A 13,244-nucleotide genomic window follows, 5' to 3' on the forward strand; every position below is an offset into this window, starting at 1 on the left:
TCAAAGACGACTAGTACATACTTTCCCCAATCAACATGTAAATCATGCAGTGAAAGTCCCTGTCAATAAAAATCACAAATGAAACTAAAATGTGAAGTTATTAATCTGATACCTCTTTTGCCTTTAAATCCTGGGCCTTTATCTTGATCATTTCAGACTCCCATAGAAATTCTTCCTAGAACATATTAAAAAATAAACAAATGAATTGAGAAGAAGCAAAACACAATGCCTAAAAAGACTATTTAACTCAAAAAAGAGGAATAGTTACCTCGCATCGTTCCTGGAAAAGCCTCAATGGGACCAGTGTAGACTCCAGTAGCCATTTTGCCTGAATGAGAGAAATATGATGAAAGATACCAAGAAAAAAATGGAAGATTTATAAGCACCCATAACATGCACAACAATGTGATGGTAATGATATCCAATCAATTGAACATGACAAACGAATGGGAGTAGGGAAGAAGACAAAAACTGAAAAAAGAATAAAGGAGCACAAGAAAATACATATGTTTCACTGAACATTTACTATTGCTTACAGACCAATATTTGCAGCCAAATATAAAGCCAAAGCTCAGGCTTTGGGACACAAGATTTGTAGACAGTCTAGTGCCCCATGGTTTGCCACATTTCCTACACTTAAACAACCAGTTCACTATATGACCCCAAATACAAACATGTTAAAATATTTGGATGATAGAAAAATGTACATTAGAAATCTCAAACTCTTAGATAACACAAAAACAGTACATTAATATCATGCTGATTTCAGCCAAGGTGAACAGCAGAAATTTTTTCTTCTTCGCCAAGATTTGGAGGAAGCAGGAAAGCAAGGATAGTTTGGAGACGCATCCCCTTTGGTGTGTGTTGGGTCCTGTGGAATGAAAGGAATAGAAGGCTTTTCGAAAACAAAGGTAAAAGTACTAAAACTCTGGGTGCTCTGGTGCGGAAGCTAGTAGCGGATTGGGTTTGGCCGTTTGAGTGCTTCCAAATTTTGATCAAGCTAGTAGTAGATAATACTTGGGGGAGAAATTCTGGAGTGTGTTGGAAATTCAATCTGTGTAATTTATTTCAGTTTCTGCATCAGTCTATGTATTCTAGACCAGAGTTATTTTTGCTTTGTATTGCTAGGTGCCATCTTGTCACCTATCATCTTTGGATTGTATCCATTTTTTTCTGTTTAATGAGTTTTCTTATTGTTCTTCAAAAAATGCATAACGGAGAGCTACCATTGGAGACCATTAACTAGCATGTTTCTCTAAAGGGTGTATTTTTTGGGTGGTTGCAGGGGCTACCAGGGGTTCTGATGCTTGGCAAGCAATCTTTTGCATGCATAGACATTTTTTTTACATATCTAATAACATTTGACAGTACACGATGAAAAAAAATGTATATTAACATTGCCCGTCGTCTTTTGCATAAAAAACAAACATAAAGCAAATTTTGGTAAAATACAATTTAAAAACTTACAGAACATGCAAACGTTGTGAAATTAGATAATGTACCATTTTGATAAGGCGAGCACGATGCTCTCCAGGCAGAGTAAGCTGCAAAATATGCAATCCCATGAGTAAGAAAGATGAAAATAGGCCTTTCATATAATGTGATACATAAAACCATACTCTCAAAAGTAAATTCAACAACACAATATTCCGTTCTTTATTTTTAGAAAAGGTAACGTTTTCATTCAACCAGAAAGATAGAGATGTACATGAGAGGCACCAAAAGTTTAAGCCATCAACACTAAGCTAACTAATCTATAAGCAATTGAAAAAAAAAAAAAACACCTCTTATGTATTCTCAATTTTAGAAAGATCTCAATCTGCAAAGGCTTGTAAACTTTTTTGTCCCTTTATATTAAAACAAAAATTATTGAAAAAGAAAACAGAAAGTACAATAGAAGGTGATAAGGAATCACCTGAGAGGATAAAGAAACACTATGCACTAATAAAAACCACAACCTCTAGACATGTTCATGGGCTGGGATCGAGTTGAGCTTTTGCCAATATTTGAATGGAGCCAGAAGCAGTGTAAAACGTCCATGGGTTGAGCCCAAAGCCCAGCCAATGAACAGGTCTAATAACCTCCAATCAATCCATAGAAAATTAGAAACCAACTCACCCAACCCAAAAAATAAAACAAAAAAAAACATCAAAACCAATCCAAACTTCTTTATTGTCACTCAACTTCTGAATCTATTATCATCTTCTTCCTCCCCCTAACTTCACCTCCCACCTTACACTGTCAAAACATATCACCTACTTCCCAAAAGCCTAAAACCTCCATCCACCTGACCTCATATGAATCAACAAGGTGTATACCTTTTCTCACCCACTTCTTTTCTGTTTTCTGTTCAAAGGGGTTTAATGTGATAGAACCAGGATTTTGGAGCTTTTTAGCAATGTAGTTGAATGCAAAGCCAATGTTTTTGGTGGAAATACCACAAATTATTGAACCCATAAGGAATTTAACAAGAGAAATTATCTCAAATAGCACAGTATAAGGCAATAGGGCTTGATTGTATCGCTGATCCACATTGTTGTGGCAATACCATTGGCACATTGCAACCCCCAATTTTTTTTTTATGAGTCCCCAAATGTCTTTTTATGGGTTAAGCTTTTTCAGTAAATTTCATTAATTATAAACAGCAGTTATATACATGATTTACATACACTCTTGAGAATCAATACCCCACCCTTTAATTTCATTTGACAACCGAGCCCAAAAAAAATCAGTCCCTAACTGCCCCTTGTTTGGTTAATACATCAGTCATGCAATTAGCCGATCTTTGCAAACATTGAATTTTCACTTGCATGCCCATAATCAGCCATTTAATTTTTTTTTAATTCATACCTATAAATTCATAAAGCTCTCTCACTATTCAGCAGCCATCCAATCACTACCTGCACCTTTGATAATCATTTCACTCATTTGCATCGCTAGCCTGCTGCACACCTTGTATGACAGCTATCAACTGAGCCATTAGGGAATCCCCCTCTCCTATTGAACCCGATATTTTATTGATTAAGCCATTAAGCCTTCAAGATGTATCAACCAAATTTTACAAGATAAAATATACAGAAAACACGACCTAAGGCTAGGAATAACAAAATCCATAGAAACTAAAATTGCCCAAAATGCAACTAGAACCCTTACCCTTTCTGTTACTTCTTATTTGCCTTATTTCATTCTGGTAATACATGCAACAATACAACCTAAGAATTGTTTCAACCTCTTAGTTCATGCCAGAATATTTACTGTTTAGATTCCAATCACCATATATACTTTCCCACCTTTGTCTGTAACCAAGGCAGATCCCAAATGACCATCAAAAAGTTTTGCTAGTTTGACCCCAGAAGGAATCCATGCAGAAGTACTCAGGTATTGCTTCCTAAGCATTTTTATGGGCCCTCTCCAGAAAGTAACAACTTTATACAAGTATGGTACTTGCCAGCAAACAAGGCAATGCCAAGTTCCGAGCAGCTAACAATAACACGATAAGGAGAAAGTGTCAACATGAATCTAAAGTGCATCCTGTGAAGATGCATACATGCAGAAACTCCATAGACCTCATAGGATGAACAAAAGGAGCAGGATATTTCTTGATCAATCTCTTGTGGTGGAACCGTGGAGGGTATAACAGGCTTGACAAAAATCAGAATCATTCACTGGATAAAGACAAGGAAGGACTTTTTTATTTTCTTCATGGATGGCATCCAATAAGATGGCTTATGGTGGCATAAATGCTCACGTGAAGGGATAGAAACGCACCAGATTGGTCATCCTTCACTGCAGAACATGTTAAAGCTAAATTTTGATGGAAACAGCATTGAAGATCCTAGACAATCAGAATAGGCAGGACAATCAGAAATCATTAAGGTGATATCCCGGTGGCTTACTCGGGCTCAATAAGAGAATGAAGCTCATTTAACGTGAATTAAATTGGTTATTGGATGGCTAAAAGAGCCGGAGATTGCAGCCTGGACCTACAGGGGGGTTTTGAGAAGATTTAAGTGGCTAACATCAAATACCTCAGTCACAGTCAATGGGAAAGAAGATCGGCAAATGGGCTAGCAGATTTTCTAGCCAAACAAGGGGCACATAGGAATCAGCTCTTTTGGGCTCACTTGTAAGCTTTATGATATAGTTTAGAGGTTGCACCTTGCACCTCTTTGTGGGGAGTTGTAAGATGTATACTGTGCTTTTTTAATTAATAAAACCACTATTATCTATCAAAACAAAGCTCAATTAAAGTGAAATTCTTAGTGGCACTGCAAGGACTAAGACCGGCAAATTCAATGGCATATGAAAATCTGTTTTTTCTTTTTTTTTATCAATGGCATACGCAAATCTGGTTGCGGAAGAAGACTTTAAAAAAAAAAAATCGGTTGGCTGAAACAAGTAGCAGCTGGTCTATGGCATCCACAACATCAGATCAGGGAAGGTAGCTAGTGAAGGAATTCCTAGACAGGAATTGAGTTGGGAGTACATTTCCATTTAAATGAGGTACTGCTTGTACCTCTGGTTCCTTCTAGAACTTTTGCGGAGAGTAGCAATGGGCTGGCTCTATGATGTAAAATACCCCCTGAAATTCCCTAGGTGGTATCCTAAAGACAGAAAGAAAATAAGTGGGAAATTGTGTGTAGAAATAAAGAGGAGGGAGGGTTGGGTCTAGGAAAGGTGATTCAGAAAAACCTAGCGCTGTTGACAAAGTAGTTGTGGCAGTGGCCTTTGGAGAGGGAGAGAGAGAGAGAGAGAGAGAGAAAGATTATGGCATGAAGTGGTGAGAAGCATTCATGGTAGTTTAGAGAATGGGTGGGGAATGCTGGTGTATCAAGGCAGTCTACTTTGACAACACCTTGGAAAGCCATTCACAATGTTCTTCCTCGGTTTCTCAGGTTTGTCAAGTATGATGCTTGTTTTGGGAACATTGTCAGTTGTAGGAAGACATTTGGGTCAGAAAATTTCCTTTAAAGAACCTTTTCCCTTCACTTTTCTTTGTCTCTTTGTATAAAAATGAGGTCATCTCAAACTTTATCACCCTTCAGGGAACCCCTTTGGCTCCACATTGGGATTTTGGTTTTCATAGGGGGTTAAGGTAAGTGATTTAAAAGGTGCACCTGAGGCGTGCCTAGGCGGACAGGTGAGGCGCATTTTGGGGTATGTGCCTCGCCCAGGTCCTAGGTGCACCCCTTTCAAAAGGCGCACGCCTAGTGCGCCTGATGTGCCTTGCGCCTCAGCCCAAACGTGCGCCTTTTTAAAATTTTGCGCTTGAAGCAAAATGTTTTACATCACAGTAGCTACTTGAAGCAATGCAATTAACGAGAAAAAGAAATTGTGGGTTTTACATGCTTGAAAATACTTTATATGTTTGCTTTTGTTTTTAAATTTTCATTTGAATACGCTTTACATGTTATGTTTATGTATTTTAATTTTAGATAATAGGTTTTTTAAAACATTTATTTTAAAATTTAAGTTTATACTTTTTATTAATATTATGTTTAATGTTTTTGAATTTTTTGCATTTTTTTATTTTTTGGCTTTTCTTTGAATTTTCTGACTTTTTTAATTTTTACCTTTTTTTGTAATTTTGCACCTTGCTTAAAAAGGCGCGCGCCTCGCCTTGTGCCTCAAGCGCAAATTGGCCCTTGCGCTTTTTTTGCGCCCTACACTTTTAAAACACTGGTTAAGGGATGAGGAAATCAATTCTCTCTCCAATTTGATTTGTCTCTTGAATCAAGTCTGTTTGGATCCGTCCAAGCCAGACAATAGGATTTGGGTTCACCGGTCCAAAGGGATCTTCTCTTGTTCTTCTTTTTTTAAGTCCCTTTGTTAGTTTTCCTTTCAATAGATTTTCCCTTCAAAGGAAATTTGGTGTAGGCCGGTTCCCCCTAAGATAATGACTCTTTGTTGGGAAGTGTATCATGGGAAAGTGAACACTTTAGATAACCTAAGAGAAGACATTTCCTTTGTATTTCACCCAACTAGTGTACTCTCTGTAGAACTCACGGGGAGGACTGTCACCACCTACTAATGTCTTGCCATTCTTCTACAGAATTATGGAATTGGCTTTTTTTCGTTGTTTAGGTGCAGGTAGAACATGTCAGCAGAAGTGTGCATGATCTTTAACCCTTCTACCTTCAATTGGCCCAAAAAAAGAGAGAAAATCGTGTGGATATGTGCTAGTGCTGCCTTGCTATGGACAATTTGGGAAGAAAGGAATTCCAAGATCTTCTAAGACAAGGAGAGGAGCAGCCAAGATCTGAAAGATCGTGTGTTGAATAGGACAATCCATGGACTAAAGAGTTTGGAACAGTTCCATCACTTTTCCCTTTCAAACTTAACGGAGAAATTGGTCAACAGTAGCAAAGTGCTCATCTAGGAAGACTAAGGCAATTACAAGATGGATTCCACCGCTTGAAGGCTCAATGAAGCTGAATTTTGATGGGAGCAGCCGGGGCAATCCAAGGCGCTCTAGAATGGGGGGGGAGGTTGGAGATATTGTACTTCTCTATTAAAGTCCTTTGGGATTTGGAGATTCAATCAGAGAAGAACTATTAGCAGCCATTTGCAAATCAATTGGATGTAGGGCAGCTTATTATTGAAGGGGACTCCAGGGTGGTGGTGGGATAGTTGTTATGGTGCCACAGAAATGAAGTCAAAAAATTTATGTGGCTGACAAGGAACATGTCTGTTAGTACACTATGGGTGGGGAGATTAGCAAATGCTTTGGCTGATGGCTTAGCTAAGCAAGGGGCAAATAGGGAAGTCTTGTTTTGGGCTCAGCTGTAATGCTTGTCTTTTTCTTTTAAGTTACTTTGTAATCAGTTGAGAGAGGCTACAGCTTGTGCCTCTCCATGGGCTGTTGTATGAGTTCTCCATTGTCTTTTGAAGTAATGGGTCTAAAAACCAACATTAGAAAACATGTAAACACTAAAAGAGAAAACAAACTGCAAACATTGGCATTCCGCTTTTGTGATCAAGCAATTGAGTAGGGGATGAGAAAAAGGGAACTCACATCTTGAGCCATTTGGGTCACTATATCTGCTAAATTTGAACCCATTTCTTCACTCGAAATTTTCTCAGAAAATTCAACTGAATCCAATGCTGCTTTACACTTCGGAAACGGTAATTCTCCACGAACCTAACAAAACAATTCACAATCAAATCCACATGCATAGATAAGTAAGTTAGCATTAAAGATACAATTTTACATGGGGAAAAATTTTGTATTACGAAAGAGTAGAGGAACACACCATAGCCCAGCAGAGCTCGTAGAGAAACCGAAGCGCCGGGACCGGGTTCGGTACCTTGAAATTGGTGTTCCCATTCTTCCATTCCCGGAGACACTCCTCTGTAACGTATTTACACTCTATGGGAGGAAGGGACATCTTTACGAATCGGGCAGCGGAAAGTAAACCCTAGAGTCTATCGATTCTGAGCAAGTTTGATTCAGATATACAAATCACTAAGAGTTACGTTCGAGCGTTTAAAAATTTTCATGACTCAAGAGATAGAACGAGTTAGGGTTCGAAGGACAAAGGAATAAAAAGGTTTGATAAAGGGTCTTCTCCCTTTCTCGTTCTGTTTCAGTTTTTCTTCTCTTTTTAATTTGGGGTTTGGGGAGAGGATCGTATTAGGCCGCGGGAAGTTGGGCACACCACTGTGGAGAAGGAAAAGCAAATCACCCTTCGTTATCAATAAAATTACAGTTTGGTGAAATCGGCTTCACTGGTGCTGATTGCTGAAGGATTAAAGTAATGGTATTGTATCGGATAGGATTTTCTAAAAAAAAAGATAGGATTAAAGTATCCATCCGTATTGAAGAAAATTCGAATACGAATGCGTATTGGAAACGCATGGATTAAAAACATAAAAACAATTAGATATGCTATAAAATGAGTATTAATTTTATAAATATATTATTAATAATAGGTTTAATATCAAAATAATTATAAATAATATATAAATACATAACAAATATATATTTTAATGATATATATGAAGAAAACATATTACTATTAATATAATAGAATACATAAATATCATATAATTTTATTAATATGCATCAATCAAGATTCCAAAAAACATATTATATACATTTTTTATAAATTAATACATGCACAAATCCATTATTATCTTATTTTATATTAAAGTCTAAGGCACAAAACATATGCAATTATTATATTTCAATTATTGTATCATTTTTTTCTATTTTACTAATAAACTTTAACATTAAACAAATTTTTAATTAAAATTAATTCTCAAAATTTTGGTAACAATATTTTCATTTTTATAAACAATAAATATGTTATTATGAAATGCAAATCAACATTAATTGATAATTTATAAAAATATATAATCCTAACTAAAAAATATATCAAATCTATTTAAATTTCAAAGATACATATTATATGAAAACTCATAAATTTTAATTACTATAATAATTATTTCATTATTGATATGTTTTTATAAATTTCTAAATAAAAATAATTTTTTAATATAAATATAGATTAGTGGATTTGATAGATTCAATTTATATTATATTTTTAAACATTTTATAAATAATATTTTTATTTTTATAAATAATAAATACATGGTTACTTAATGCAAATTAAAATATTAATTAGTAATCTATGAAAAAATTTAAGATATATATCATGTGCAAATTAGTAAATTTTAAGTATTAAAATAACTATTCTATTATTAATATTTTAAAATTTCTTTAAATTAAAAATCAACTTTTTGATACAAATGTGGATTTGATAAATTATTTATTTAATTGGTTTATAAAATATTAACTTTAAATGTTATTCTTTTTAATTTGTAATTGGAGTTGTTGAAAATAAGTGTATATTGGTTGTTGGGATTTTATGTTGATATTAAGTAGTAAAAGTTAATATATTCCATTTATTGGCATGAAATAAAAATTGGCTTAGTATTTAAAAATGCATTGTTCTTGGGTGCTAGGTGAGTTTTGGTATTGGGTTCAAATCATGTTAGTTGTTGTCAAAGAGAGGTTTATGCGCTTTCATATACCGACTCGACACCGATATGATATGCCCATCAGGCGTACTATATTGATATTTTAATCAATAGTTGTACTCGTGTCTATTTGATTTCGTTGAAAATAGGCCCACGAGGCCACAGTTCCTTTATAGTTTATACGAACCCTAATGACCCAATCGCCTTCTACTTATTGCTTTTTTCAGGGTTGATTAATGATTGATTGGAATTGCAAAATTAAGGATGCAAATGGATAGAATTTGTGATTCAGCCCTATTTGATTCATGATCTGTTTATATTGGATCCGTATATCCTATAAGACATGACAAATCATATTCAAATATTCATGGCTTATGAAATTTTTAGCATAGAATAAATATAATATATCTTCTATTGAATTTCGTGGATCTCCATTATGAGGGCATAAATTGTAATTTGGATATTACTTTTTAATGCATCTCATTCCCTTATTATTAATCCTCTTTGTCTCTCATGGAATCTTCTATTTACCATTTGGGATAGACGAATCCACCAATCCATAATTAAATACAACAAATACAAAAATGCATAAATTAAAAAAAAAGGAACATCTCTAATATTGTATATTTGTCATACTAAAAAAAAATAGATGTGATAAATAAAAAGTATTTTATTAATGATGGAAATGGGATACAAAATTTAAAATTGATCATTAAATGAAACCATTTCCCCCCTTGAGGAGTGGGTCAATGCTGCAATTATTCGAATCATTTGATAAACCCATGATGTCATAGTTAAATAATGGGAAAATTATCAATCAGTACCTTGTACTTTGACTCGAGGGACAATTTGGTCCCCGAACTTTAAAATGTGACAATCCAGTACCTAAACTTTCGAAATTTGACAATCCGGTACCTATTGTTAACAAACCGTAAACCAACGCGTACAAAGATGTAAATACCCATCTCATTTTTTACAACTAAGCTTGATTCGTTTTTTAAATTATAAAAATAACCCCCACTACAATAACCTTTCTCTGTGAGCCATTTTCAATGGGGATTGGAGATCCTCCTTTGTTGATCTTCCAACCTATAACTGAAGATGAAAGAGCCTTTTCCCATTCTTTTATTTGTTTAAACAGAAATGGTCAAATGGTCAAAAAATTATCAACAAGGGTACATTTGGTTTTTTAAATTATTTAATCTGCATATACTGTCACATGATGTCGCTAATTAATGGTCCATTAAATGGTAGGTACCAAATTGTCACATTTCGGAAGTCCAAGTATTGGATTGTCGAATTTTAAAGTTCGAGGGCCAAATTGTCACCCAAGCCAAAGAACAGGGTATTGATCATAATTTTTCCCTTAAATAATATGTTTTAAAAAATAAAAAATACAAAAAATTATATCAAAAGAGAAAATTTTAGACAGGTATCTAATATTATATATTAATTTATACTAAAAAAATAAGTATGATAAATAGTGATTATTTCTATTAATGATATATTGAAATATAATATGTAAAACTAAATGGGTCAACCCATGTTGTTATAATTAAATAATAAGAAATAAAACTATAAAAAAACAAAAATACAAAATTTTAACAAAAAAATGTCACGTCTCTTATATTCTATGGCCATCATATTAAAGAAAATAAATATAATAAATGGTAATTAATTTTATTGATAGTGGAACGTAATACAAATTTTGCAATTATCTCAATAAAGAAAATGTTTTCCATTCGATAAATGGTTTGGGAATTCAATAGTCCAGGTTAATCCATAAAATCACAATTAAATAGTAAAAAATGAAAAAAAATCTATATTATCTATACTATTATTAAAAGTGTAAATTAGAGTTTGGAACTTTTATTTGACTAACATATCTCAATTTTTTAATTTAGTGTCTCTCTTATTATACTGATAGAATTTTAAGTTCAACAACAATTTTCTCATCATTCAACCAATTTTGTATTTGGTCTCTCTAATTGTGGGGGCACAAAGTATAATTTGAATTACTATATTTCTCCTCATTCAATTCCCTTTGAGTTATATGTTTATGGTATTAACTTACATTCATTCATTGAATTGTATATTAATATTAAAAAAATAAGTGCCACAAAGAATAATCATTTCATATAAATAGAAATAAAATACAAATTTCAAACTAACATAGAAAATTCAATTGTTTCATATTTGGTGGTGAGCCAACAATTCAAAATCACGGGTCAAATGTATAAATATTTAATGTCATAATTAAATAATAATAAATAAATAAAAAATGAAAACATACAAAAGTATAAAAAGTACAACAAATTGCATGAATAGTAACATTTATAGAACAAATAAGTTTATATGAAAATTAAGTGACATCCCTAATATTATACATTCATCACATTATACAATAAGTAAGGTTCTGTTAATTTCCTCTTAACTCTTATCTCTTGAGAAAAATCTTATAACTATAAGAGGAAAATGGGTGTTCGTTTTCTCTTATCTCTTATCCGTTAAAGTGGAATTTTATAATTTTTTGTTTTCTAATGATACCCCAAAAAGGCAAACAAAAGTTCTCATATATGGGGTTAAAATAGACATTTGACAAATTTCAAAATTCAGAACAACATTCATTGCATTCAGAGTTTAGAGGAATAAAAAGTTCACTAATATCAATATACCTCTTAATGTAATTATTGCACTTTTAGATGCCAAACATCAGATCAAACGAACAGGCTAAAGTGTACACATCTCTGATGTTATTATTGTTGCTACACATCTTTGAATTTATGAGCATTGTATTTTATAGATAGATTTTTATTATAAAGTACAACTCTTCTATTGTCAACTTAAAGAATTCCCCCACAAACAATACACCCATCATTCATTTGTAAATAAATAAGATATTCATTTTCATCAATTAATGATTCATTACAAAATTGTTTTCAATATTGTTTTTTACACCTTAATTGGACCATACAAAGTGAAAATTATTCATATATCCACAATATTTTAAAAGGCTAAAGGTGTGGTTAAGGTGTAATGGCCTGGAAAAGGTAAAACATAAGCCTAAACGCATTGCAAGGCGAAAATCGAAAAACTTAAGGAAAAATTAATTAGAAGTTTATAAATTATTGAAAATAACATATAATGTGCCAAATTAAAATGATAGAGAGTACATATATCCATAAATTATAAATTATTAAGCAATAAGTTTAAGCCTTTAACCATTAAATAAAATAATAACTAATCAATTAACAATTATAAATATTTTACATTTCATGTAAAAAGCCAATTTAGAAGAAAAGAAACAATTTAGTTGCTTTTATCTATAACAACAACAACAATAATAATAATATTAATAATAATAATGGTAATGATTATCATTTTTATTATTAGGGTAAATTTCTTAAACTATCCTTATGGTTTAGCTAATAGACTTACTCACCCTTATTATTTACATATTATATTAAAATACCTTTATTGTTTTTGACAATTGTCTAAAACCTCATTTACTGTTAATTATTTATCATAAACCGTTAACATGTGACATCACATTACTGATACATTTTTTAAAAATCCCTAACCCTTTTGTCACAGAGAATCGGGGAACTGAGACTGGGAGCGACAATTATGTTATAAAATTTCAAATCAATGTGCAATGGAACCAAATATTGCATTTTTCTTTTCGAACCCAATGTTTGACAATGCATCAAGAATTTTGCCCAAACGCAAAGTTTTCATGAAGCTCGAACACACAGTGAAAAACAATGGTGAAGAGTTTGTTAGTTGCATTAAAAAGGATTTGTTCAATTTGTAAGTCGAACTCTATTTCACAGGACACATGTTGCAATAGTTAAAAACTAAACAACTTTCGTTTATAAAGACCATTACCCACATTCCATGTTTATAGGTTTTCAAGACATATGATCTAATAGCTGATGCTAAACTAAATTTAATGTTTAAAAATAAGGCGATGCAACAATGGAGAGAAGAGATAGATGGGTTATGAAATACAAAAGATGAGTAGTGATGAGTTGAATCTCTACAATCAATAATTGTTGAAATAGGTGGAATTTTGTTAATCCTCGGCTCATTTTCATTCAATTCAATATTGTTAATCCTCGGCTCGTCATCTTTAGGTAGCATATGCACTTGTTTCGACTCCGTTCATAGCACCATCAACCTTGTTGTTCATACCGTCTATAGTTGGGCTTTGTGTTTATGCTTCATGACAACCAAACAATCCATCAATGCAACACAAAATC

The 13,244-nt window shown here is 33.0% G+C and overlaps 1 protein-coding gene across 2 annotated transcripts in view; it reads right to left on the minus strand.

The window, feature by feature from the left end:
* Positions 1-7,664, minus strand: part of THO2 — a 78,897-nt gene extending 71,233 nt beyond the window's left edge. For both annotated transcript variants that reach the window (XM_010272907.2, XM_010272906.3), the window contains exons 1-5: positions 7,254-7,664; positions 7,016-7,141; positions 1,503-1,544; positions 269-328; positions 113-175 (exon numbers count right to left, since the gene is read on the minus strand). In XM_010272907.2, the coding sequence (XP_010271209.1) occupies positions 113-175; positions 269-328; positions 1,503-1,544; positions 7,016-7,141; positions 7,254-7,388 (426 nt within the window). In that variant the 5' untranslated portion in view covers positions 7,389-7,664. The remainder of the gene's footprint in view (positions 1-112; positions 176-268; positions 329-1,502; positions 1,545-7,015; positions 7,142-7,253) is intronic.
* Positions 7,665-13,244: the final 5,580 nt, after the last annotated feature.

Source organism: Nelumbo nucifera, chromosome 4, assembly GCF_055504915.1.
Source record: "Nelumbo nucifera cultivar China Antique chromosome 4, China Antique-T2T, whole genome shotgun sequence".
Taxonomy (NCBI): Eukaryota; Viridiplantae; Streptophyta; class Magnoliopsida; order Proteales; family Nelumbonaceae; genus Nelumbo; species Nelumbo nucifera.